This window comes from Neovison vison, chromosome 1 (genome assembly GCF_020171115.1).
Source record: "Neovison vison isolate M4711 chromosome 1, ASM_NN_V1, whole genome shotgun sequence".
NCBI lineage: Eukaryota > Metazoa > Chordata > Mammalia > Carnivora > Mustelidae > Neogale > Neogale vison.
The window spans coordinates 286713822-286741819 of record NC_058091.1 but is presented as its reverse complement, the minus strand read 5'-3'; the positions used below and the strand labels follow the sequence as shown (position 1 = coordinate 286741819).

The 27998-nt window shown below is 49.2% G+C and overlaps 1 protein-coding gene across 2 annotated transcripts in view; it reads left to right on the top strand.

Moving 5' to 3' along the window:
* Window positions 1-27998, top strand: part of EGFLAM (EGF like, fibronectin type III and laminin G domains) — a 179100-nt gene that overhangs the window by 147187 nt on the left and 3915 nt on the right. Inside the window, exons 16-21 of one of the 2 annotated variants that reach the window (XM_044232521.1) lie at window positions 2302-2413; window positions 6783-6899; window positions 9375-9555; window positions 17093-17171; window positions 20623-20766; window positions 26769-26852. In XM_044232521.1, the coding sequence (XP_044088456.1) occupies window positions 2302-2413; window positions 6783-6899; window positions 9375-9555; window positions 17093-17171; window positions 20623-20766; window positions 26769-26852 (717 nt within the window). Of the gene's footprint in view, window positions 1-2301; window positions 2414-6782; window positions 6900-9374; window positions 9556-12341; window positions 14384-17092; window positions 17172-20622; window positions 20767-26768; window positions 26853-27998 lie in introns of those variants that run through there. The other variant, XM_044232522.1, reaches the window with a different exon arrangement.

Here is a 27998-nt window from a genome sequence, read left to right as displayed (position 1 = left end):
TAGCAGATCGATTGTTCCCATCCAGTGTGTCGCTATTTTGATGACTCCCCTAGCCCGTGGATGGTAAGGGCCCATGTTCTTCTTATTTGTTTGTGTCTCCCCCTTCTTACCATCTTGCTCCCATGGTAGTTTTTACCTTCAAGCCAGAAGCCTGCTCATCAAAGGCAGACATGGTTCTTGTTCCTATGTTTGGCAAATTGTCTTTTGAAACTCACTACAGTGTTTTGTTCAATGACGCCCTGCAGCAGGAAACCAGTTGGTGGTTGTTTTAAAGGAAATCGCGGGCTGCGTTCCATCATAATTCCTACTGCTAGACTATCATTTTTAGGAAGAGCGTTTGGGAGAGATGTTACAACCTTACATCGCCCTTAACTGCTGGCCATTTTTCATGGCTGATGAGAAATGCTTACGGCATTGGGTTCCAACAATTCTTAAAAAGGACTACATTTTTGTACCTCTGGTTATGCAAAAATGTCCTAGGTCTCAAGACAACTTTGGTAGGTATTTAATTGATTCAATTTACATATGATTATGCAAAACAGTTAAAGCAATTCCAGTAGAACTGTTTGTCAAGTTGAGAGGGGAAGACACCTTGAATATCACCTTGTGTTTTCACATGGCTTCCTCCTGGACATGGAGTGACCGAAAGCGTGAGCGGAGGGTCAGGTTCATCAGTCCTCCTCCTGGACGGAAGGCACCCCCAACCCCACACCTCTGCAGTGACCGCTCCAGCTGTGAGGTCACAGACTCATAGGACCTGAGTGTCCAGCATCTCTCTCTTTCATAATTCTGTGCCTCTTTGAGACAAGAGGAGGTTTAGTTTTTTGTTTTGTTTTGTTTTGTTACTGTGAGTTATTGTCTTCTTGCTTGGCAGGAAAGCACCCAGAAAAGGATTCTGCATATTGGTTGTGACAAAAGGAAGCAAGTGCTCAAAGTGTTCAAGGGGCAGAGCACCCTCTGTCCCATCCCCTCTCCCGTGTAACCTGACAGCAGTGATGACTATGGTGTTTCAGGAGCTCTTTTGCAAGATATTTATTTTGAAAACCATTTCAAAGACTTCCTGCTCGATTAGTAACATTCGCTGAAAGCCCCTAACCACAGGAAGTTGTGGAACTGGCCAAATCATGTTAACTTTAGGAAAAGGAGAAGGTAGTCAAGTTCATTATGAACCTGATTCAAAAATCAAGGCAATTGCAATGAGTTTGTGATGGCTGCGATCGATCCCCGCATGCTGAGGAAGGCAGGTATTGACAGGGGGTGACCTCTGCAGGACGAGCACGCCACCAAGGCGCTGTGACTTATCACAGAGATGGGGCTGCTGTAAGAGCGCCTCTGGTTTCTTTATTGCATATCGATTTAGCCAAGGTGATTAAATTCTAATTGCTAAGGACAAATCACAAAAGCATTTGCCAGAGCAAAAAAAAATCAAGTGAGGGGGTGGAGACCTTTTGATAATTGTGCCCATTGGTATTCCTGACAGTTTTCTAAAGATGATCCAGGATCAAAAAATAATTGGGAGGTTCAGTGAAGGCTAGGAGCTAGACCCCGTTAGAAATACAAATGCAATAATTATACTCTTCTTGCATACCTCACTAGCCAAAGTAATGTGTAAAACTCCTGTCAGTAACATTTAAACTTCAAGCACTTCTACCTTGAATTAGTAATTGAATTTTTAAAGTACCTTTAATCCTTTTTACAATATCAGATAATATGGAATCTCCCCCAACATTTTTATGAGAAATTTCAAACATGTAGTAAAGTTAGAAGAATTATATAGTAAATATCTTTGTACCTCTCATTTGACATCTATAATTAATATTTTGCTATATTTGCTTTGTCACATGCCTAGCTATCCTTATATCCATCTGTCTTTCCAATCATCCATCCATCCATCCTATTTTTTATGCATTTCAAAGGATGCTGCAAACATCAGTACAGCAGAGAATCTGTGTTTTACACCAGAGCCCAGGTAACTTCTCCGTTTTCAAAGCTTGTGTGCATCTGTGATCACATCTCACCCCCTTGTCACCTCTCATTTAGAAAACTAGGCTCATCTGACCCACATTTCAGGCTTGTTGTAACGAATAAATAAAATAATAATTGCAATGTTCCTACCGTAAAGGGGTCCGAGCTCCAATAGATGGAGCTCGCCCGCCATGCTTACTAAACAGGAATGATTTTCTTTGGACTGAATGAAATGAGGCATCTGAGGTTGGCCTCGGTTGCATTCTGGAGGATTCATGAGTGGGATCTGTAACACCGAGGATGCTAACCCACGCTCAAGCTTCCTTCCTTCAACAGGAGTGAAGACCCCCTCACCCTGGGCCGCTGGCACGAGCTGCACGTGTCTCGCACAGCAAAGAATGGGATCTTACAAGTGGATAAGCAGAAGGTGGTGGAAGCAATGGCAGAGGTAAGAAGGATATGCTTTAGTGGGAACTGGGGTAGTGTTTTCTTCCTCTCCCGGTGAGAAGAACAGCAGCGTGGTGGGTAAGTACACGGACCCCAGTGCCAGGCTGCCTTGCTTAACACCCAAGCTCCCCACTGGGCAGGTTTCTTCACTTTTCTATTCCTCGGCTGTGAATGGGGGAATGATGTGGGAGGTCTCTTACAGTTGTTGCAAGGATTGAGCGAGCCACTACAAGTATGGTGTTTACAAAATTGCTTACCGCCTCCACCCCTACCACCCACCCACCCAAGTCAGTGTCTAATAGTCCGGACACGGACTTGGAGGGCGGGCCTGCGGGGGCCTGCCTTGGGTGAGTCCTACACCTGACCCTAGGCTCCTGGGTTCCAGACCTAGTTCCATTCCGTCAACTCACATGAGTCATTTGACCTCTAAGTTTTTGTTTTCTCATCTATAAAATGGGAACAATGGTGATGATAATAGGGCCTAGTTCACAGAGTTGTGCAAATGAGAATAACTATACATGTAAAACGCAGTGGTACTAACGCATGGTCAACACTATGCAGCTTGACTTGTTAACAGAGTACTCTCGTGACCTCAAGAACCAGAATTTCTACTTGTTTATAACCTTCATCCATGATTTTATTCCCAAGGTCATGTCCAAAGAAAATAATATTTTTAAGAAGAGATGAGAGAGGTTTATTTTAAATTATAACCTACCAGGGTTCTTTACACACAAAACATTTAGTCCCCCCAAAACAGTGGGGAATTTGGATTTTCTACTATTTTAATTCCCAACAGTCTTTGTTCTGAACATCACCAGATTTAAAGAGACTATTAATGAATGTGCGTATTCTGATAAGAAAATGGATTGGTAGAAAAAAGAAAAGGAAGGAAAAGAGACTTTTGGTGAGGAAAGAGGTATTGGGTTAAAGAAGAAAAAAGGAAGGACACGTATATGTCCAGAGGCCAGCATTAGGGATGGCAGTGGTGAGAGGTCCTGTCCGAACCAAGGACCTCCTCATGATTAGAAGAATCCCCAACTGGGTTCTGCTTTAAGAGGTGAGGACCCTTCAGATCTAAAAAATGTTCTATATGTATTTTGGAAGGAAGGAAAGAAGGAGAAAGGGAAGGAAGGAAAGCAGGGTGGAGGGGAGGGAGGGATGGATGGAGGGAAGGAGGGAGATGGATTGTAAAGGGAGAACAGGAATCACTTCTGATATGACCCAGAAAATTCTAACAGCTGAATTTAGTCCATGACAGAAATAGAAATTCACAGCTGTAGACTTGACTGTATGTTGACTTAATATAAATTCAAAAAAGCGCTCTATCTCTGTAGGCCTTAGTCACAAACATTTGTACAACAGGAACAAAAGTTCAGAATGGGTATGTTTGTAGATAGTAGGGTCAAGGCCTTTGGTTACAAATAAAGAACTCTTCAGGACATGGTATTTACCATTGGTATTCTCCAGTGAAGAGACAACACAATGGTAAAAACCATACCTCACAGTTTCTGTTGCTACCATATTAGAGAGTGAGAATTAAACTAGCATGGTGGAACCTCTGCCTCCCTGTTGGCTTTTGAACTGGATAGGCCTGGAGTGCAGCTCCCACCTGGAAAGCTGTGTAAACATGAGGGTTAAGTGTAGCTATTCTGGGTGCTTGTGCAGTGGTTTTATCTTTTTATTTGTTTGTTTTGAGGCAGCTCTGAGGCGGGTGTGGAAGTCCCCATGCTTGATCTCAATGAGCTGAGCCTTAATCACATCTTCCCCCCAGGGCTTTCTGTTCCCCCTGCTGCCCATACCACATCCAAAGGCATGGCTGACCCTTTTGATAGAGCAGTGATACTAGGAATAGTGGTTCTAGAGCTTAGAGGTGGCTGGGATTAGGGGACACTGCTGGGGGTCAACCCAGGATGTTGGCCCCTAAGTGTCCACACTAAAGCCAAACTGAGCCCTGGGTCGTTCTGCTGAGAAATACCAACCATCCAGGGTTGAGTCCATTCCCGACTTAAGGGCTCCAGAAACCCCAACCAGTGGCTTCACTCAGGTTTTCCATCCACCTCCAGCTAACCAGAAGTGGCAGATCTAGACACGAAGTCTCATTTTGGTGGGGTCTGTTTGCTTTTCTCTTGCGGTTTCCCATGGGTGGGGCAGCTGCAGCCCAGCCTCTTGTCGATGGGCTGGGGTGGGGACAAGGGTTTTGCTGAGCAACCGAAAGGAAGCAACTCTCACCCCATGAGGCCGGTCCTGTTCCAACTTAAAGGTTCTTCAAAACAGCCTGTTTCTCTGAAATCCCTCTGAGCCTATAGCCTTCCTCCTCTCCTCTTATTATCGGACTTGAACTTTTGGGTAGCAGCTAAGACACGGCAGTGATGGGTGCCTCTGGGTGTGTGGTGACAGCTGCTGCCTGGGGCAATGTTCTAGGCAGCCGCTAGAATTCCGGAAAGCCCTTCGGCTTCTTTGATGGGCACAGCCTCCTGCCAACCTGGGCCAGTTAAATAAGAACCCCGGAAGCTGCCGAAGGTTATTGACTGAAGGCGGTGCTGTCTGCATCCCAGTCAAGACCTCTCTGCCATTACCTGGCTGGACCCCATCACTGTGAGCTCCCCCCAAGATGGTGCCCCTTCCTCTCTGTCCTCCCTGTCTCCCCGTCCCTACTCGGACCTGGCGCCACATCCATTCTCCTCCCTCCGACCAGTGATCTGCCTAAAACACAGATAGGACTATTTTCTCTCACTGCTTTTTGGGTACAGAGCAAATTTCTATGCACGCAGTGTCTGATCCCTCCCTGCCTCTGTTCTGTACCTACTGTTTCCCCGCAAGCCCTGACTTTGTCTGGTTTCTACAATTCTGACTCTTCCTCGACCACCTCCACCTCCCTAACGCTTTGGGTCCAGGCTAGGGTATGGGACACACACCTCCTGCCAGCAAGTACTTCTAGACTCACTGGAACTGACCTTGCTGAGTCCCACCTGCCCGTGTAAGCCTCTGGAGGGCAGGAACTTCCTTGTTCCCTCTTGTCTGGCCAGCATTTAGTGCCTGGGACACAGAAATGCCCAATAATACTGATTAAATCAATGACTAGATGATGCTACTATCTATATTTCATTTCCCCATAAATCGGAGGCAATCTGGCTTACGTTACCTAAAGAGTGCTCATCACAGAGATCTCAGATTTCAATGTGTCTCCCTTTGTTGGAACATTTTAACTTTTTGCTTACAGCTCTTATCTGGAGGAATTTGGACACTAACTATGACACACAGTTTGTTGACCAGCCCACGCCTGAGAGTTTAGGCTGGGAAGTAACCAGTAACAGGGGAAAGCCTCTGGGGGTTGACGTGGGAAGTTTTCTCAGAATATGGAAAACAGAAGAATTTCTCTACCCTTTGTAGTTGATAAGGAATGCCTCCCACTCACCGTGCCTGCCTTTTCTCTTGGCCTCCAGCGGTTCTGTCTTTACCACTGCCGCATATAACAATAGCTGGTCACACAGGAATGCTGATTATGCATCCAACCCGGGGCAAAGTGCTAAGGAAGCAGATCTCAGCCTTCAAGAGAGGCTAGACTGTGCTCATGGCAATCACAAATGCCTCCACAATATCAAAAGCTACAATAAGGGCTTATTTCTCACTTGCATATCCATCCGTGGTCAGGTGCAGCTTTTTGTAAAAAAAAAAAGAAAAGAAAAGAAAAGGAAAAAAAAAGATTTTATTTATTTATTTGAAGTGGTGGGGAGGATGGGGGCAGACAGAAAGAATCTCAAGCAGACTCACCACTGAGCACGGAGCCTGAGGCGGGACTCGATCTCACCACCCTGAGATCATAACCTGAGCCAAAACCAGCCAAAGTCAGAAGCTTAATTGGCTGAGACCCCCAGGTGTCCCTGGTCAGGTGCAGCTTGCATGGGGCACCCAGGCTGAGAGTCACCGTGAGCTACTCTCTGGCTCGGAAAGCTTCTGCGAAGACGTGATTCATTTCTCTGCTGCTGAGTTTTATTGCCTGGAGCCAGCTCCCTGGCCCCATCAAGATCATCAGCTTGGAGCTGGTCTTCCTGCAGGGAGAGGGGGTGCTTCTGGAGAAGCGCTGACTATGGGTGGGCAGTGGTGCAGCCCACCACACGCACGGTGGCAGCTCTCGGTGGTAGACATTAGGGTTCCCATTTTATAGATGTCTAAACAGAGTCTCGGACAGGTTACTGCACTTACAGATGTTCCAACAGTGGGGGTAACAGTGGGGGTAACATTGGCGATGCCGGCCAATGTGGAAGTCCAGCCAGCCTGCTTGGCTGCGTCCCCGGGGTGTCCGTACCCGTTGGTCGCCTTGACTACCTTTTCCGAAGCTATGTCGTGTTTCGTGTCTCCTCTGTTGGCAGGGAGGCTTCACGCAGATCAAGTGCAACACGGACATTTTTATCGGCGGAGTTCCGAATTACGATGATGTGAAGAAGAACTCGGGCATCCTGAAGCCATTTAGTGGAAGCATCCAGAAGGTACCGGCTTCACTTACGCATGTTGGTTGTGTGGCCTCGTCTGCAGATGATGGGATCGAGAACTGTGAACGCTGTAATCCAACGCCTCCAAAAAAGAAGCTTGGGGAAAGTTTTAAGGTTTTCTTTGTTAATGCTAGTCACAGAGCTTTCCAATCCCACTTTCTGATAACGTCAGCTCCCAGGCCTCTGTCCAGCAGACATTCCATGAACACAGCTCAGTGAAGACGAATCCTTACAGCCAATCCACCAAAGGATCTGGGCAGTGCTGAGGGAGGGAGCAGGCTTCAGGTGGCTGCCGATGCTTCTACCGAAGGGGAGGAGGCCAAGGGGGTCTCCTAGCCAGTCTTGGCTCTGTGCTTCCCTTTGGGGTTACTCTGTGGTCTGCTCAAGTCAGAGCCAGCCCCCAATCCCACCTCCATGCCCACTGCCACCCCTGCAAGTTAACAATTGTTCACCCATCACGTAACCCAGCCCCTAAGAGCATAGATGAAGGAAGTCCTTCCGTAGAAGGTTGAGCAAAAACAATCCTTCAGCTAGTTAAAGCTATAGGGCACTGACCCCACTCATATTTGTCTGTTATTCCTTCCCTTGGGGATGCCCATGACCTCTCCGGTTATGATAACATGTTTTGTCTGTAACAGACAGGCAGGCTGACTCACCAAACCAGATTTCCAGGACCATGAAACCCTGGGAGAAAAAGGATTTGAAGAAAAGCATATTTGATTCCTGGATGTTAACTTTGTCCTGTTTTCCTTTAGCAACCAATGGTGGGTGGTGGGCCGCTGATCCTTTCTAGCCTTGGGATGAAGTATGGGGGAGGCCAGAATGAAGGAGGCCATTGAATGGAGGCCCTTTCATGATTTGCACTCAGAAAGGCCCCGTGGAGCTCTTTCTCCTCTTGTATCCCGGTGTGGGTCCCACAAAAGGGGTCCAGTCAACACTTGCTGACTCTGATGTGTTTCCCTGTGTGGCTGAACAGCGATATCCGTGACACCTCAGCTCAGCCCATAGTCCTCCATCAGCACGGTTGGCTGTGTTTAATCATGTGTTTGAAATTCTCACTTAGAAAGCTGAGATGCTAAGGGGCCCCACACCCTCTCCCCTTGTCAGGCTTTCCCCCTCCCCCCTTCACACAGCACACAGAACCCTTTCCTCCGCACCTCCTGGGCAGGACACCCTCCCCTCCCAGGGGCTGAGTCACTGGCTCTGCCATGTCCCGTGGTGGACGGTAGCATCTTGGCTTGTCTCAAGTACGTATGACTCAGTTTCACAGTCTTTCACTCGGAGCATGAAAAGGGGACAACTATAGAAGGATTCTGGCTGCTTTCTTGCAGCTTGTAAGATTCAAGACCAGGAAAAGAAGTGTCCCACTCTCCCGACACCCTCCAAGGTCTAGGCAAGCCTGTGGAACCACGCATTAGTGGCAGGAAGGACCACAGCTAACCTTAGGACGCCCTGCAGGGTGGCAGTCTTTCTGAGAGGTGCTCTGTTTGCAGATTCTGCAAAGTGACTCAAAGATGCAGCCGAGGTTGGAAATGCATGACGCTGAAGCACCCACAGCTCAAAACAAACACTCTCCACAGCAAGGACTGAAAAGCTTGGCTCCGTTTATTTAGGTCTGGAAAGCCCTATAACCTCTCCTTGTCATCCCTCATTTGCACTAGAGCCCCCACTGCAGGGAGAAGGGTGTGAAGGCAGAAGAGCTCTCCTGTTCCAGGGAGTCTGCACGGCAGTGCTAAGAATGGCATCTGAGTTTCTTTCTTTCTTTTTTTTTTTTTTAAATGGTGGGGAACAGGATGTGGAGAAGAAGGGAATTCAAAAGTGTCAGGCAGGGAGGGTAGAGGAGGGGGTGGGACAATCGGGAAGACCCAGTTGATGGAGCCATAGATTCCGCGGAGCCCATTAGGCAGAAGAGCACAGTAGCACAGGGAGAAGCTTCTCCCGGCCCCACTGCCACCGGGAGCCATCCATTTCCCTTTGGTTCCTGCCCGTGTGGTTCTTTCTTTTGTATTCTTTCCTACTTGGCTTCACAGCAGCACCTTTCAACCTCGGCTGCATCTTCAAGTCACTTGGGAAGCTTTTAAAAGTGACTGCTGACCGGCCCCCACCCTCAGAGATGCTGAGGGGGGACCTGCGTGGCACCCGGCCATCGGTACTTTTCTTAAAGTTCCCCAGGCCATTCTAACAGGCAGCCAGGTTGAGGACCCTCATTTATGGGGACCTCTTTACGACCTCCTGGAATCTTCCAGAGCCAGAGGATGCTTTCCTCTCTGCAGAGTCTCCCAAGGGCCACAGGTAATGACATCAGTTTCTGCATCGCTTTTACAAGGTGATAAAAACCGGAACTGGACGTTTTCTCTTTTATGAAAGTTCCCTCACCAGGCGTCACGCAGGTGAGGATGCCGAGGGAGGCTTCAGCCGACTGTGAAGATGTGTCCCGAGGGCCCAAACGTCTTGACCTTTTGTCCCCTGCAGATCATTCTGAACGACCGCACCATCCACCTGAAGCACGACTTCACGTGGGGCGTGAACGTGGAGAACGCAGCCCACCCCTGCGTGGCGGGGCCCTGTGCACACGGGGGCAGCTGTCGGCCCAGGAAGGAGAGCTACGAGTGCGACTGCCCCCTGGGCTTCGAGGGGCTGCACTGCCAGAAAGGTAGGCGTGGAGCGGGAGGGGGTGTCTCCGGAGGCACGGGGGCCGCACTCTTCCAGTAGGCGCTGGGAACCCCAGGACAGCCAGGCACGTGGTTTTGAGCAGTGAGTTCAGGAACGTAATAGCTGGCATGTCCCATGGTTAATTATCCTATTAAAGAAGAATCATAATGTCAAAATACCTCTAACAGTGGGCCTCTTCCCTGAGAATGCCCTGATGGTCTAGGTACCAAAAGCTTAAATCCTAGTGCAGGGGGGGAGGTTTCCGGGACCCGTGCCTCTGAGCCGTACCCAGAGCCTGTCCTGATAGGTCGGTGCCTGGGCTTTAGAGGCTGGTAAGTATGTTGATCTCTACCTGTGAACATGATAACGAGAAATCTGAGAAATCTTGCCCAGGACAGAAAAAGGTAAATTCTGCTGAATTATAAATAACCTTCTGTGAAGTGCTATTTTTCATGCTCTTTCCTCTGTGCCTGGGTTTCCTCCTCAATAAAACAGGAATAATCATGCAATAATGTCTAACACAGAGGGTGGTAATGTAGGTTAAATGAGGCAATGCTTATTCCTGAGAAACATGTCTACTAAGCCCTCAACCAGTATTCACCGTCATTGTTATTGGTGAGAAGCACCTGCTCCCTGCAGGTGCTGGGAGCTACTCAGCTTCCAGCCCGCCCTTGTCTGAAAGCTAGAGCAGGTCACAGGCCCTACATGGTGGAGCTTCCCACATCTGCCCCAGGGAGGCCATGGACCTTGTGTCCAGAAGAGGCCTACCAGTGTATGGTCATGTTAGGCCATTGGATCTTTTTGTTTCAAATATTAGTACGGCCTCACCTGTCTGGGAACTAATTTAAAAAAAGGGGGGGCCATCAGGCCACAGGAGTGAGGTGGTGAGCCTCAGTGAAGGGACGTGTGCTCTCTCTTTTCCATCTCTTTCCAGGTTCCTGAACTTTATCAGAATTCAGCTTAGGGGAAGCCAGTTACAGGCAGATGCTGTAGTGTAGGAATAGTAGGAGAACTTGTTTTGCAGTGACCGTGGGAAATAGAAATGCTAATTTGCTGGTTGGAAGCCTGCATTGTATTTTATTTCAGTGAATTTTGAAAACTGCGTGGCAAATTATATGAAATATGTTTATGAACATAGCTCACCCTGTGATGAACCCCCGAAGAAGAGTAATGGATCCATTTCTGGAAAGATCCTGATTATAATTCTAACAAGCAAATTGTTGTTTGGCTAATGGCACGTACTTGTGGAGATTTAGTTCAAGAGCAGCCCATTCATTCGGAAAATTGAGTTTGGATTTTACACATTAGTGTTTGAGTTTCCTGGGTCTCCAGCTTTACCAGAAGCAATTCGGATTTGCTCCTGCCTTAAATACTCACCTTAATGGTCCATATATAAAGTCCAGCCTTAAATGAACGTCTCACTTTGAGAATTAGAGGAGGAAGGACGGGATAATTTGCAATCTTGTTAAGCCTCGTTTTCTGCTGCAGAGCGGTAGCCGTAACAGATCTAAAGTGCTCACATTTATAGCTTCGTAACTGTGGGTTTGGGTTCAGTGAGAAGCAAGTATCACCAGCGTGAGGAGTCAGAGCCCCAGAGAGGGCCTGGACAGCAGCTAGGGGACCTGGGGGGCACTAGGCCTCTTTTTCTGGAATATGCTAGGCTTGAGGCCAGAGTAAAACCCAGGCCAACTAGTACCTCCCCTCGTGTTGTATCAGTGTTTCCTTATGCTTTCAAATAAAGATAGTGTTTCTGCCCCAACAGCAGCCAGGGCTACTCCTAGGAAGGCTTATGCATGGCAGGGGAGTGGGTGGCCTATAGCAGTCATTACCTCTGTTAATTGGCTTGAGAGCATTAATGGGACACTGGATATAGGTTAGGACTGTTAAGGACAAATTTTCTGGGCCCCTGCAGGCACGTGGTGGCATGCAGTTGTCACACGGACTGCTCTAATGTTGGGGTGAGCATCGCGTCCTGAGTGAGGATTGGAAAGAGAAGGGAGAGAGATGGGCTGCTCTACTATTCCACAGAGATACAGAAGAACATTCTAAAAGTTTGGTTAGATTCTTGGTGGGAGAGACCAGGAATGCTCAGAAGCCATCCTTGGTCGTCAGGATGAACCCTGACAGGTAGACAGGAAACAGTCTTGTCTCATCCAGTGAGGTGGTCCCTAACTTCCTATATTTAAAAGTTTGGGCTTTTTTTTTCCCCTCCCTGATAACCAGATCATGTTTCAAAAGCAAGAACCTATTCTTAGTATTCCCTCTGGAAGTGAAATCCTTTTACAACAACGCATTGCGGAAGTCACCAGTGCTAGGCCTCATTCAATCCGTGCCACGTTCTCTTCCAGCGGTTTAGTGTTGGGGAATCCCTGGTGAGTCTGGTTTTCTCTACCCTGGTCAGGGAGTTTGTGGCACGCAGGCGATTTCCGCTAGGACACCCATTGGGGGCTTGGCACCTGTTCTCACCTCTTGGTGGCCCAGGAGGGTTGGAACCAGAAACTCGGGCAAATCCTGGAGTGGTCTAGACACCCAGACCATCACAGGGGTCTAGGGACCTCCCCCTCTGTCCCTGCAAGGCTGAGCTCAGACAGAAGTAGGCATCGAGCTCCCACTGAGTTCCTTACTGCTCCCCGGATGCTGTGGGCTCCCTGTAGTACCAGCAGCTACGGAAGACTGAACGGTCCACCTCAAGCTGGGGAACCCACCAGGCCAGGAGAAGCCAGTTGTTCTGACTCCCAACCTACTTCTAACTGCAGGTGCCTACAGAAATCATACGGCCTGACTTTGGTGGTCCCCTCTCCTTCCGTGTGGGGTCTCTCACTCTTAGGTGCCTTCTGCCACCTCAAATCTAGGCACCCCTTTGGGGCACCCCAATACTGAGACTCCCCCCTCTCCTCTCACAAGAGGGGTGACACGAAGGCCTCCCTCCTCAGAAAAGGTATGCCCCGTCCTTACAGATTTCGTTTCTCCTTCTCTCTACTCTCATCCAAATTTACCCATCTTGCGTCGGGTCCCTCAGAGTTCTTGTATCTCAGTAGGTTCCGAGTGAGTTACAGCAGAATTTCACAAAGCTCATGTACAAAATTAGGTTCTAAGAAATACTAATGGCTGTTTTGAGCACACATGCGCAGACAGACAACATGCGTTCACAGACACAAAATGGGAGCTGGGGTTCTGTGGGCGGGTAATCCTGAGTAACCCCAGTTTCAACAGCTCTCTCATCTGGGGGACTTCTTGGCGCCTTGGCTGTGATCGGAGTGTCCAAGACCAGGTAGAGAATGCAGCTGCCCCCCTCCACGCCCCCCCCTCCGGGGCTTCTCCCAGCCAATAGCACGCAGGTCACTTGGGGAAGAACTCTGAGGCCCCGCCTCCCTTCCCTGCATTGACAAGTTTGGACTCGGGGCGTGCAGGACCCGTCCGGCCGCTAGGTGGCAGTGTTTCCCTGCAGCGGGAGAGCCGCTCCGCACTCAGAAACTGACCGGGAACTGGGCTTGGGCACACGGTCCTCAGTCCTACAGGATGGGATTTGCCTCATCATTGCACATCTACCCCAAATGCAACATTTCGAACATTTTCTGTTGTGTTTAGCCGATTCACAGCACACTGCGAGGTCTGATTTAGATGATTTTGCTTTTTCTGGTCCCAGTATATGAAAAATAGTTCAGTACATGTAAGCCATAATTTAGGAAAAATCAGTCTATAGAAACACAAATTCGTACAGCGTATTCCTTATGCAGGCTACAGGGACTGTTTTTTCCTTAGCTTGTTGTGTCATTTAACAATGGAGCAGTGTGGCGGTGTTCAGCCTGGATGGCAGTCTTGAGAGAGTTGAAGGCTGGTCCTGGACAGAAAGGGAAAGTTTGGTGGTTGTTACTCCAGCTACAGAGGCTGCGTTGTGGAACCAAGAATCCTGGACCAAATAGAACTGTCCAGCAAGGGAGGGTGCTGCCCGGTGGCTGGGGGAGCTGCCTTGGGCCGGGTGGCCTCCCACCCATGTTGCTGGGTTGGGAAAGTCAGGTTACAGCCCCCCAGTTCCTTCCTTCTCTGGGGTCCTGTGACTGTAAGGAAGAGCCTGCACCCCACCAACTCGGTTGGGAATCTCACGTCCCTCAAGTGGAAAATTGGCTTCGTGTGGCTTGGAGGCTGCTACTCATTGGGTACTTTTTTCTGTCAGCAGATGGCACGAACTTTTAGGTATAAACGTGAAAACGTGACAAAAACACTTCACTAGTGCCTTTGCTGCAGAAGAAAAGATGGTGTTGAAAACATCGGGTTAGGATAAAATATCATCACATTTACAATATTTAAATAAGCTACAGAGGGCCAGAAAGGGCTAGATGGTCACTTCCAGCTCTCATGTTCTAGCCCAGAATTCTAGCTTCTCATTCCTCTTTCACATGCAGCTAGAGGCAAAAAAGTAATAATCATTGACAAGGTAAGTAACTCTTTAGCAAAGAACTGTTTCTCCAGGTTTAGAATAAACAGGGAATTGTTAGTTCCAACTCAGGGAGCCTCAGAAGTGTCAGACGAGCGACACATCCCTTCTTTGTCCACCCCCCACCCCACCCCCACCACGGAGTGGAGGCTTAGGGAGGGGAGTTGGGGCTAATTGTGCTGAGAAAGATTCCAGCGGTTCCTGTGGGATTCATAGTCTCATTCCCCTAAGAGGACGAGCTGGGCCCTCTCAGGGCTTTATGAGGGAAACAAGGCTGGTTTCCAGTGATCTGCAACCGAGGTATTTGGGATTTTACAACAACTGTGGAATTCTGACTTTCCCCGTTCTGTTCCATGCTGGCACCTGGCAGAGTGTGGAAACTACTGCCTCAATAGTAAGTACAATACGTCCCATGAGACACCGTGAAAGAGCCCTGGGCTCCTGCCAGGGGGGCTCTGGCCAGGCCGTGGGCTCCGTGCAGGCCGACCGCATGCGGAGGGTAACTTGGCTTAGTGGTGTGGGACTCGGCCGCTCCACTGGGGAGGTGGGACTCCTCCCTCTAAATCCAGCAGGCCCAAGATGGCACTCCTCTCCCAGCAGGAGATTGGGGAGAGCCTGAACCCCAGAGCTGGGTGCCCGGCGGGCAGCTGACCCCTTGGAGGCTCTCTGTGTGCCCAGCTGACATGTGACAAGCACATCCTGCCCATTTCAAGGAGTCCAGGGGAACGCGGGCTCTTGGCCACAGTCCCACGCCCATGGCCAATAAGGGCAGGGCCCAGACCCTGCCTGTGCCTCTTACCCTGGGGGTGAGCCAAACCCAGCGGGGGAGCCTTGGCTATGTTTAGCTCTGGGAACGACTCCTCTGACAGCTTGGCTAGCCTCTCCTTTTACCTCCTGGGCTCTCGTATCCTGAAGTTAGGGGCCTGCATCCCACCAACAAGCCCCCTTGTCCTTCTTCCTCTCTTGCCTTCTCATTTCGACTTTTACTCCTCTGGGTCCTTTCCTTGCTGCCTGGCTTCCGCCCCACTCTTTCCCCCACCTGAAGGCTGCCCCAGCACTGGGCTCTCCTTTCCCTCCTTGGCAACTTCTTTTCTCCTCCTCCCCTCCTCCTTTCTGTTCATTTTCCTCCTCAGCCCGTGTTTTGCATCCCCGCTGTTTTTACCTATCTCTGTTTCCCTTCCTTTTCTTCCCCTCTTCCTCGTACCCACTTTAAGCAGAAGGGGAGAGGCTGGCGGTGTGGCCAGAATTTGGAGTTACGGTAGCCCCCCCCCTTATCTTCAGGGGGCACCTGCCAAGACCCCCAGCAGATGCCTGAAACCACGGACAGTACGGACTCTCATAGACTCTGTGTTTCTTCCCAGCCGTGCTCACCTACGATGAAGTGTAGCATCTAAATTGGGCACAGTCAGAAGAGTAACGACAATGACTGATGATAAATCAGAACCCTTCCGACCACACACATAATCAGAGTTATGTGACCGCGGTCTGTCTCTCTCGGATACCTTATGGGACCGTGCCCCCCCTTCCAGTGATGCTGAGAGGGGAAATGGTGGTTCAGTAGGATGAAGTGAGGGCAGTGACATAGGCTGGTGACCCGGCATTAGGCTCCTGTTGGCTTTCTGACGACAGGAGGAACATCTGCTGGAACACGGCTGACCGCAAGTGACCGCGAGCGTGGCCCGCTAGCCCACCAATAAGCGGGGCTGCTGTCCTAGACAGAGCCTTCCTGGTTCCAGTAGGCACCCCCTGGGCCGGCAGCTGTGAAGTGTCAGAGAACACGAAAGCAATTTCTTGAGCATTACCTCTGAAATTATTCAACTTTCATTTTTCTTCTTTTGCTTGTCTTCCCTCCCTCCCTTTCCCGCTTCCTTCCTTCCTTCCTTTTTTAATTTTTTTTTTTTTTCTTAACATTGAGGAAACCTGCATGGGTGACCTGCCAACAGAGGAATTTATCCTTGGGGCTCAAGGTCATTGGGTTTGGGGGTTCGCTGTTGCCTTTCTCTCTCTCCTTTCCCTCTGTCTCTCCCTTTCTCTTTTCATGATTAGAAGTTAAGTGTAAACTTTCCTGTGGTTCATAGTATCAAATAATTTTACGTTTTCTCTCCTGGGCGTGGAGTCAGCTCGGTGTCTCCACGCATTTTGGTGAAACTCTAACTGTTCTTATAAGCTGGCTTCTTCTCTCTCGTTTTGCACATCTCTTCAAAAGTGCGATTCATTCCATCTTAATTTCCTTCAACGGTCACTTCTCTGTCTTTCTGAAGGAAGAAAGATACAGCCATGTGGGAAAGGGTGATTCCGTAGGAAAACAAAGGCACGAGACATTAGGAAGCAGCAAATACACTGCTAAGATACGGGGAAGTCCGAGGTGGGCTGAGGGCCAGAATTAAGGAGAGCCCGCCTGCTGTATGGTCTTATGCTCTCTTTGCTGTGTGACCTTGGGCAAATCCTTGATGACCCCCGTGCATCGTCTTCCATTTCTGTAACATGGGAATAGCCAGCCGTCCTCCATACTCTCTGCTACTTCATGAGAATATGGTGAAGAGGCTGTAAAACATGACACTGGAAGGTGATTTGTTTTAAAAAAACAAAAACAAAAACAACCAAGCCAAAACCTTATCCTGCCTATGTCACCAGTCTCTTGAGGTCATGGATAAAGGAGTAGGAGTCCTAGGGCAGACTGGCTTCAGATAATGAAATCCTGGTCGGCTTTGTTTGGGGATTGTTTTCTCTGCCTCCCTTGGAGAGTATCTAGGGTTATCCCCAGCTGTTCCCCACATGGCCCAAGACCTACTCTTTGGCTTCCAAGAATAATTGGGCACAGTTCAAGTTTCAGCATACTGCAAGGACTTCTCAGTAGTGCTGAGGCCAATAACAGTGACAGCCAGCCCCAGGGAGGTGACCACAGGGAGACACCAACCCCAAGCCTTGACAGGCAGCTCCGAACCTGGCCAAGTACATGTGCAGCCAAAAGAAAGGGGCTGACAAGTTGTTAAATGTCCCATTTCCAGAAGCTGGCATCCTCTGTATTTTCCTGCCCTGTGATTGAGGGCTGGGGTCAAGAGATCCGAATACCATGTAACCTCCATTTTCTCTTCTGTCTCAGCCATCACAGAAGCCATCGAGATCCCGCAGTTCATGGGGCGCAGTTACCTGATCTACGACAACCCAGATATCCTCAAGAGGTAATAAGCTACAGTGGGCACCTTCCTTATCTCTGTGGGGGTCCATCTCTCAAAGTCTTTCCCAGGACTTTTCCTTATCTTACTTGCCAGAAGATAATTCTCCAAGAAGGCCATTGAGCCATGGCCTCAGGGGAGGGGAGAAAAACTCAAAATAGACATAGAAACTAGAACAAAACAAACACAAAAAACAAACTCTACTTGAAAACTGCTGCCTTTCAGACAACCCTGTTACCAACAGCCCAAACCCTTTCTGGTCAGAGGGCCTGGAGGGAGGAGACTGCTCAGCCCCAGGATTTCTAGCAGCAGGGCACTGAGAAGCATCAAGAACCTGACACACCCCAAGTTGGGGTTCTGAGTGTGATTCCCCAGGTGGGACAGTTAGCTGGCCACTGTCCTCTGGCCACAGTGTGCAGTCCTGCCTGGGGCCAGCAGCGGAAGCGCGCCCGTGGTCCTACCATCAGTCTTCGAGTCCACATGCTACCTTGTGTCTTCCTCCGTGGAGCTCCACGGTCCCCTTCAGGCTCTGGCCAGTTCAATGAGGGGCTTCTGGGATCTCCTCATGTGGCTATAAGAGCCTGGTCCAAGGAGATGACCAGGTGCTATCCAGGCTTTTTATGCCTGGTGGCAGCAGCTCCGGCCCTGCCCTGGAGTCCAAGCCCCTGGTTTGGAACCGCGTGCGGACAAGACAAGAAAAAGGCTGGCCCTACCCAGGCAGAGTCGTCACCCTAGCCAGGCTCATCTGTGGTGCTTCCAATGTTCCCTTTCTCTTTCTTTGTCTTCCTCTAGTTCCTTATAGTTTATAGGGTGCCTTCCCCCACTCTGCCACCAGCATTGTCATTCTAGAATTTTCCTTCCTCTTCAGGTTGACTGCATCTTAGCAGACTAAGGCAAAGCTTTAAGCAAAAGGCACCCAGTACTTAAGGTAGATGAGTTTGGGGGCCTTTCAAGGGAGAAAGTGGTTAAGAGAAATTTTCCCAGGGCACTGGATGCACCTGGTAACTGAACACACACCAGACGGACACTGCTTCAGTTCTTTAATCGCGTGTTGTGTTTATCTAGGTTGTCTTGGCGTGGGTCCCAGAGAGAGCCTCTTCCTTCTTCAGCCCTTTCTCCCCAAAGATACAAGGGCATCAGTCCCCACAAGGGGGAACTTGTGCCCCCCTTGTGAAAGGGGCACAAGTCTTCAGCCCCCTGGGCTTAGTACGAGGCACCAAGTGGTTTGGGGGAATAGAAGGATTTGGTGAGAGTAGGGGGTGCAGGACCCCAAAACAAAACAATTGCATACACGTGCGTGTGTGCATGTCCACGTGCAAGTGCATGAAGCTGCAAGTAAGTCAGGATCAGGGTCTGTTTCCGTCGGATGCCTTTGGCTGCAAGTAACGGAAAACTCAACTCCAATGTCTTCAACCTGAAGGGCGTTCATCAGGTCGCGTAACAAGCAGTCCAGACTTAGACTGGTTCCTGGACTGATTAATTCAGAGATTCAACTCTATCATCAAAGACCTACGTCTCTCCTGGCGTGGAGTCTCTTCCATCTTTCGGCCTTGTTATCGTCAGGATCGTCTCCAGGGGCCTCCCTCCATGCTTACAACAGCTGTCCATAGGACCCTCATGGAATGGCTGTACAGCAGGACAATGTCCAGTGGAAGTGAACATTTTTTTTCATGCAACTCTTTTTTAAAGAAAAAGAATTTTCCTAGACTCCTTCGGATAAATTTCCTCTATCTCAGTGGACAGTATTGGTCATGTGCCCACCGCTAAACCAATCACTGCAAGAGAAATGGAACCATTATGATTTGCCTACACTGGTCAGTGTATCCTAAGCAAGTGAGGGAAGGAAGGAGCCCAGAGTAAAAGATGGGAAAAGGAGGTCTGCAGGGAGTGGGGCCAGGGCTGGATTCTCTGCACTGGGCCTGGTGGCAAAGTCACCATTATGGACCCTGCTTCTCCCTGCTTTACTGGGAGGCCCTGCATGGGGAAGGCAAAGTTGATCTCTTCCTATCTAGGTCAGGCTCTGGGAAGCGAAGGCAAGTTCACTGTTCGCTGTAGAGAGTCCCCACATTATGGTGGTTTGACTTCAGCTTCACAATGGTGCCGAAGGAATGTACATTCCACAGAAAGCATACTTTGAATTTTGAATTGGGATCTTCTCCCAGGCTAGTGATGTGTGATAGGATTCGCTCTCACAGAGCTGAGCCGTGGCAGTGGCCACCCTGGTAACCACACCATCATGAACGTGAGCAACCCATGTGCTTCCAACCGCTCTGTTCCCATCCAGCTGTTCTCCCAGAATTCACTTTCCGTGTGGTATTCAGTAAGTTATCTGAGGTGGTCAACACTTTACTAGAAAACAGGCTTTGTTTTAGTTGATTCTGCTCTAGGGTAGGCTAATGGAAGTGTTCTGAGACATTTAAGGTAGCTGGGCTAAGCTACGATGTTCAGTAGGTGAGGTGTATTAAAAGTACTTGGACCTAGGATATTTATAATTTATGATGGTTCTATCCAAGTGGAACTCCACAGTAAGATGAGGAGGGTCTGTACTGAACATGCTGTGTAGCTCTTGAGTTGGTAGGTGAGTCAGAGAGGTATGGCGCGAGGGATAGGGAGACAGAAAAGGAGACTTTCCCAGTAGCGCCATGTTGGGCGCAATACTGAATTATTTTTACTCTTAGCTCACCTTTTATTTAAAGATCTCACACTTGCCCTTCTCCTTACATCAGATGAAACCCTGGTCCCCTTAGTGAGACTAGATTTCCGAACTAGTCTGTTCCCAGGAATTGATAAGAACCCATAAGCCTGTGATCCTACCCCCAGCCATGCCTGTAGGGCCCGGAGCTGACCCATCGGAGCCCCGCTCGGTTCCTCTCAGCTTCCTGTTCCTTTCCACCCTGCCTCCGCCCCAGCAGCTCTCAAAGCCGTTATCCTGTTGAGCCACGTTCCTTGTCTGACAGTCTTCCCCCTGTCCAGTCACTCCCCTCAAGGACAGTCACTGCCAGAGCGGGCAATCCATAGCCATGATCATGGCCCAGAGAGCTGCCAACTTGAACCTCTTGGCAATTAAGAAACTCACTTTCTGTTGGGGAATGGGGAGCAGTATTCCAAGGCCCCTTGAGGGGGGGACAGGAACGAGGGAAGATTGAGGTGTGTATTGGAGGTACAGCCTCGATGCCAGCTTTGGCCAGAGTCTAGCTAATCTGTAGCTCATAACATGGCCTCTCGTGGAGTTTCACCACAGGGACAGAAGATACTGGAATGAATGTCCAGAATTTTAGGCCCATCATGTGGCCTGTGGTGGTGATGACGTTTGTAATTTCCTGGTAGTGTGTGTCAGAAATGCCACATTACCCTTACACCAGGCTCCCCGGGGCTAACAGACAAAATTGGACCTATTCAGAATGGCTCTTGGTGGAGATGGGTTGAACTGTTGCAATTATTTGTGCATTTTCCCCAGGGTATCCGGATCAAGATCAAATGCGTTCATGAGGTTTAAGACAACTGCCAAGGATGGTCTGTTGTTGTGGAGGGGAGACAGCCCCATGAGACCCAACAGTGACTTCATTTCCTTGGGCCTTCGAGATGGAGCCCTGGTGTTCAGGTAACCTAACCCCTCAGGGCCGGTCATGCCAAACAGAGAAATGCCAAAGTTAGCTAGCACCCTGTATGCCAGAATGGACCCGAAGGTCCAAGCTTCTGCGAGGCTTTTGGAGTTTCTTTCCAGCATCCACCTTCTAGAGCATCAGTTGGCAAATTTTAGCCTGAGGGCCAAATCCCGCCCATCACCTATTTTTGTAAATGGAGTTTTGTTGGAATTCTGCCATACTCATTCACTTATATATTATCTGATTACTTTCATGCTACAGGGGCACACTTGAGTAGTCTCAGTAGGGATCCCAGCGCAAAGCCTAAAATACTTATCATGTGGCTCTTTGCACAACATTTTTGGACCCCTGTTCTAGGCCATATGCTCCCCACTTGCAAATTAGGAGTTAGTAGAAAGAGGGCTTTGATAGTGCTGAGCCCAGATGTGAGTGCTCTGCTCAAACTGGCTCAGACAGATGTGACCAGCTAAGGTCGAGAGACCTGTCAGTAAATTCTGACTCTGGTCCCTGTTAGCTGTGCAGCCTCGGGAAGGAAACTGCCTGCCTTCCAGTCTCCCCCTGCAAAGCCAGACCACCTGTCCGTGGACCAACCCAACATTTGGATTTTTGTGACTGCTTCGGGAGTGATACTGATAAGGCAGTCCCAGAAGTTCTTGCCTCTTTTGAGTGACTTGAGACTGTTCTCAAATTTGTCAGATGGATTGTTCTGAGAAGCAGCTAAAAGATTACCCAGACCACTTCTCCCAACCACAGCAGGTGGGAGCCGGGTTTCCCCAAGGCAGGCACTGGCTTGTGTGATGTGAGAAAGTTTCTTTAGAGACTGTGATTGTACATCCTCATTTGAGGTTAGAAATAATTTGTCTAGACCCATGATTCCCAAAACATGGTCTCTGGACCAGCAGCATTAGTGACCCCCGAAAACTTGTAACAACTCTAGGGGTGGGGCCCAGCTGTCTGTTTTAACTGTTTCTCCTAGTGATTCTGTCCACTAAGGTTTGAAACCCCTGCCTGGTTTCTAGATCATCTATCTGCTGTCTATGGGGATAGGAATTTCTCTGGCTTTTCCTTCTTTAATTCCCCCTCTGGTGACCAGCACAAATTCACTAAATGAGACGGGATCAGTTGGAATCAAAACAAAGATGACTGACCTGAGGGGGAGATGAAGCTTTAATTCTGGGGCTGCTGTGGATCATGCCCAGGGATTACTGACCGCCTGAGCAGAATAATATAAGTCTTTTCCGTTTGAATAAAAGGCATTTTGACAGGAAATGTCACTTGTGCAACATCACGTTTGCTGCTAAACAGCGGAGTGGCTGGGGGTTGCGATCCTGTGACTGTCCCGGACTCCGTGTGGTTGAAGGCTCCAGGCTGGCCGGGGGGGAGCACTCTCCCCGTCGCGGCTCCTTTCCCCCCTTGGCCCTGAGGTCAAACACAGAGCTCTTCACACCCCAGTTTCAGGCTGGCTGCCGTGAAGCCATTTTCTTGTGGTTTTCCTGTGGTTAACCTCACCAAGGCCTCAAGTACTTGATTGTGCCCAGAAAGGGGAACTGAAACAGTAGCTCAGCCGTGGGTGGGAGGCCCAGCTTCCCCCCCTTAAACCACCGACCCCGGACAGGGGAACTGCACTCAGGCCCGCCCCGCACCTCCCACCGGCTCTGGGCTCTCACAGCTGGCCAGCCCCTGCTTCCCACACCCCCGGGACACCCTCTCATAGCCCCCCTGCATCTCAGACATTTTTCTTCTGTTACCAGTTCTCCCTCGGGATTCTGCAAATGGGCCTGGTGTGTTTCTTTTAACCTGGAGTGGTGGCTGTGTTCTGTGTGGAGGATGCTGGCTTCCCCCACACCGAGGCAGTCGTCTGTGCCCACCCGTCCCTGGGCCTGGAGCTAGAGTGTCCTCTGAGCAGGCGCTTCTCACATCCATTCACCCAGCGCGGATGTAGGAAGTGTTGCGGGAGGCTGGGCATGGAAAGGCATTAGAGTGCCAGCCAGTGGTTTGAAAATGTCAGTGTAGAGAGAGTCAGCCGGGAGCGGGAGGGGCATGGCTGGTCTCAAAGGAGGATTCCTGGGACCACCCCAGAGAATCTGATGGCCCAGGGCCTCGGCGGTATCAGAATCCGATTGGAAACGATCAGGAACCGCACCCTAAGAAGCAGGGTCTGAAATGGTCAACCGCCTGGGCTTGGAGTCAGATAGGAGCCGTTCCCATGGCCTCGTGACCTCGGGCAAGGTACCCTGCCTCCCTGTAACAGCCCCAAGCAAACAGTCATGAGGACTGAATGGGTTAATTCATGGGCAGGGCTTAGTGCAGGGTCTGGCTATCTCGATGTCGGTGGTGCTGATTATTAAAATTGTAATCTTGGAGCAAATGTTTTCTGAGTTTCCGTGTACAAGATTTAGTAGAAGAAAAGGAATCAAGGTGTTTAGCCAAGGGTATGGTTTTGGGTGGTTTTTGCTTCATTAGGTTTTATGATCGTGTGTGGGGCATAAAGGCCAATGAAGGGGTTTGTGAAAACCGTCTGCTGGACCAGCTTTCCCGCTATTTCCGTGTGACCTTGATAACATTTTCATGCAACAGGAAAAAAGAAGAGATCTGACAGTAGCAAAATGCCCAGTGCCGCAGTTCAAAGGGGGTGCGGCTAAGGGGGTGAGGCTAAGGGGTGGGAGCGGTCACCACACGGAGGCAGCCACGTGGTTTCCAAAAGTCCACACCTGGTGGCTCTCCCCGGCCCCCACCTCGGTGCCCAGCCCCGTAACTTCCTGGCACTGCGAGCTGAGCAGGCAAATTTGGATCCGAATAACCAAGTCCTGCTAACCACATTCACAAGGCGTTGATAGAGAGGCCGACATGCACCGATCCGTGCGTTCATTCATTCATTCATGTTTCTGCCTTTTCTTTTTAAACTGAGGTATAACTTCCATGAAGTGCACAAATGTTAGGTGTACCGCTTGATAACTTTGGAAAATTTTTAAACATGCAGACACCTGTGAAACCACCACCTAGAACAACATAGAACATTTCCCACACGCCAGCAAGTTCCCCCATGCCATCTCCCAAAGCAGGTAACCACTATTCTTGGTCTTCCAATATTGTAAAAAACAAAAATTAAAACAAGACCAAAGAGATTCTGCAGGGTGACAGGGTGTCTGGGGAAGCAGGAGGCTGGTTGGAGGGTCCAACAGCATGCCGCAGTGTTGGAGAGTCAGGCCATTGAGAGGACACCTGAGCTGCCCCCCCCCACACACACTGGGGGCTGGGGTCCTGGCTGCTAAGTTCAGTGTTGACTCCCTCGAGCACGTTCTGGCTCTTTGCTTGAACAGGAGCATTATCAGGTTGGAGAACAGAAGAACGCCCATCTTTTGTCCAAACAGCTGAAAGGTTTCCATTCACTGGATTACAATCACGTTCCAGTCTAGTGTCCCTGAGATTATCCCCAAGTCACCTTGATTCTGAGCTCTGGGTGTTCATGACCTTTTTCGTTACATATTTACAGCCTGTTCGTTCACTCTCACACATGACTACTCTTCCAGGAGAGGCTTGATGAGTTTAACTCTTGGTGGCAACTTTCTCCCTACTACTGGTTCCTCCAGACATATTGTCAACCTTGAATGTGAGCTGCATTAATGACTGTGTTTTGGGGGTGGTGGGGTTACTTGTTTGGCTCTTACTGTGTGCCGGGCTCTTTTATGTAACATTCCCTACAATCCTTTAGGGAAGGTATTATTACCCCCATTTCACAGGTGAGGAAATAGTCTGAGTGATCTGGCAAACAGCCAAGGCCACAGAGCAGGTCCTTGTCAAGACCTGGAATCAAGGCAGTCTCGTCCAATCCAAGTGCCCACACTCTTTCTGTTACCTTGCTATGCCTTTCATTAATTAAAGCCACCCCTGGTGATTCGGCTCAGTGTCTGCCTACCGGCTCTCTGCCTTGCTTCATCCTCATTCATTTCTTCAAAGTTATTTGGCCACTAAATAATGAAACCTGAAAATCCTGCCTCCACGCTGCCTTTTTTTTTTTTTTTTAAGATTTTCATTCGTTCTTTCTTTATTTGACAGAGATCACAAGCAGGCAGAGAGGCAGGCAGAGACACAGAGAGGGGGAAGCAGGCTCCCCGCTGAGCAGAGAACCCGATGCAGGTCTCGATCCCAGGATCCTGGAATCATGACCTGAGCTGAAGGCAGAGGCTTTAACCCACTGAGCCACCCGGTGCCATATCCATGCTGCTTCTTACAAGGAGGCACTGGACATGGGAAAATTCATTAGGAAGCTGTAAAGTTTTCAGGATCTGAGTGACAGCTGTGTCTCCTAGCTTGTCAGGGCACCCAAATTGCATGCTTGGTTCAGTGCCAACGGGCTGGAGGACTCCTTGGAGCCTCTGAGATTACAGAAAGGACCCATCGTGCTTTCCCTGGGGAAAGCCAAGTGCTTTCTCGTCTTGCTCTGCTCTCAGAGCTCAGTAACTACACCAGGTTTCCCTTCAACATTCCTGTTTCTTGGCCATTGAAGTCACAGAGAGACATGTCCTCTTATATAAGCTGAGGAGAGAGGTGCCGCGGTGGAACACATTTTCTTTGAAAAGCGTGATTACGTTAGGCTTTATTACATTATCAAGGGGAGGTCTAGGTGGTTGGCCCAGTGCCCAGCCTGGAGTAGTCACTCACGAAATATTTGTTGAATTGAATTAAACTAGAATTATTAAATGAGCAGTGGACTGAGAGGGATATTTCTCTCTGGTAAACAACACATGCATGTCTTCCGAGACCCGTGGGGTATGAGAGTATCTGGAAACCGAAATAGAAAATACAAAGCTACTGAGTGGGCCTGCTATCCGAGTAACATGGGGAGGGAGGAGCAGATAAGACGCCGAATTAAGTCCTATCCATTCGCTTCAGGATTTTAGGCAGATCCTCCTGATGTATTCCGGGCTCAGCCCATCTGCCATGTTCTGTTTTGTTTTGTTTTTCAGAAAGTGAAAATGCATGTATTAGTTTCTGAGCGCCGCAGTAACAAATGAACACAAATTGGGTGACAGTAGATTGAAAACAATAGAAATGTATTTACTCACAGTTCTGGAGGAGAGAAGTCTGACACACGGGTGTTGGCAGGCTTGGTTCCTTCCGGGGGCTCTGAGGAAGAATATTCTATCCCTTTCTCTCGGGCGGTGGTGGCTGCTGGCAATTCTGGGTGTTTCTTGGCTCTTAGATGCCCCATTCCAATCTCTGCCTGCATCTTCACATGGCCTTCCTCCCTGCATGTCTCTGTGTCCAAAAATTTCCCCTTTTATGAGGACATATTGGATTTAAGGCCGCCCTACCCCAGGATGACTTCATCTTCACTAATTACATCTACAAAGGCGCTCTTTCTAAATAAGGTCACATTCTGGGGTTTTTGAGGAGACGGTGTTTGACCGAGGACAACACATTACAAATGATGAAGCCCTTCCTGCTCCTGGTTCTGTAGGACTGACGTTTCTGTACGTGCGGCCACAACAAACCAGCCAACAGACACCTTGAGGACCTTGTGCTCAATGAAAGAGGCCATTTACCAAGAGACAAACACTGCATGATTCTATTTACGTGAGGTATCGAGAATAGTCAAAGTCACAGAGACAGAAAGCAGAACGGTGGTTGCCTGAGGCTGGGGAAAGGTGGATGAGGAGTTGTAATTTCAGGGCTGTAGAGCTTCAGTTTTGCAAGATAAAACGAGTTTTGAACATGCTCAACACTAGCTAACTGACCCTTGAAAACGATTCAAGTGGTAAATTTTAATGATACATGTATTTTACTGCAATTAGACTTTAAAGGAAACATTTTCTTTTTTGGATCATTCATGGCCTACCCTGGAAACCTAATGCTTTTTATACCATTGTTTTGTTTTGTATTAAGGAAAGTACATTCCGAGTTCCAAGGAATTTTTGCAATGAGAATCGTTCGTGGTTGCCTGCCTGTCTGTACTTCACTTGATTCTGTCTGTCTGCTTCTTTTCTCATGCCATTAGCTATAACCTGGGCAGTGGCGTGGCATCCATCATGGTCAATGGCTCCTTCAGTGATGGTCGGTGGCACCGCGTCAAGGCTGTCAGGTGAGTCCCCACCACAAGGGGAGATGGAGCCGGAGCTTACCAAGAAGTGAATGTCTTATCCACGTTCCCGTGGCCCCAAAGTCCTGCTCCCCAACCTTGCCTAGTGTCCTGCTGCTTCTGTCCCGGGTCATTTGGGCAGCTGTTCCTAACTTCCTCGTTGCTTTTCCCTAACGTTGACAGGCCAGAGAGCCTGAGCTCCCAAGTCTATGCTCAACAGAGACCTTCCAGAGAAAGAACATTTTTGATGGCTCAACTGGAAGAGCGCTTCACTTTCTCCTGAGACCTAGGTCTCTAGTGGGATAAGATCTCAGGGCCTGTGGACTTTGAGGAAGTCCACAATCTTCAAATCTCACTGTGTGGGCAACTGCCCACTTTTTTTTTTGGACATCACGTTACCCGAGCTTTAGAGGCTGTGTGTGCCCTGCCCCAATTACACATCTCCCGCCTCACAGAGGTCACTACCCTGACTTCTGATTAACTTCGGGTGAATCATTCCTTTAAAATTAGTTTTACTACCTCTGTCCATATTCTTACCAGTATATTCTGAGAAACCAAAGAACAGGCCCAAACTTAGCTCTGTAAGAAAATGTCAGTTGTGCCGTGTTAGAGGAAGGTTCCAGGAACTGAGCTGAATAGAGTCTGTGGTTCAGGTTCCCTGAGCATTTGCCATAACCCTTCGTGGGGGGACCCGTGGGGGAGGTCGTGAGCGAGGCTGGGGAACCATAGGGCTGCCGGGTCAGTTTCCACCTCAGCTCACGTATAGGCTGTGGTCAGAGTAACCTCACTCTCCTGTCTGTCACTTACTACCTTAGAAGCTGATACCATGTTATCTTCAAACCTAAGATGCCACCAATTATAAGACATAATGGCCTCATTTCAGAGATATATTAAAATGAAAAATTCTTAGATGAAATAAAGTGGGCGGGGATGGAATTTTTTGGAGTAATGGTGAGGGGGGGTGGGAAAGGCAGGTTAGCCAATGCAAGCTGTTGGGGGCATTGCCCCTCATGGCATTCAGGTATGAGATTCTAAAAAAGCCTCTCCGAAGTGGGGAGGCAGTGTATGTTCTCAAGGGTGAGGCAGAACAGAATTCTCTCTACAGCTCATTACTAGAAGAGTTGCTACCAAGACATGAGACCTGGCCAG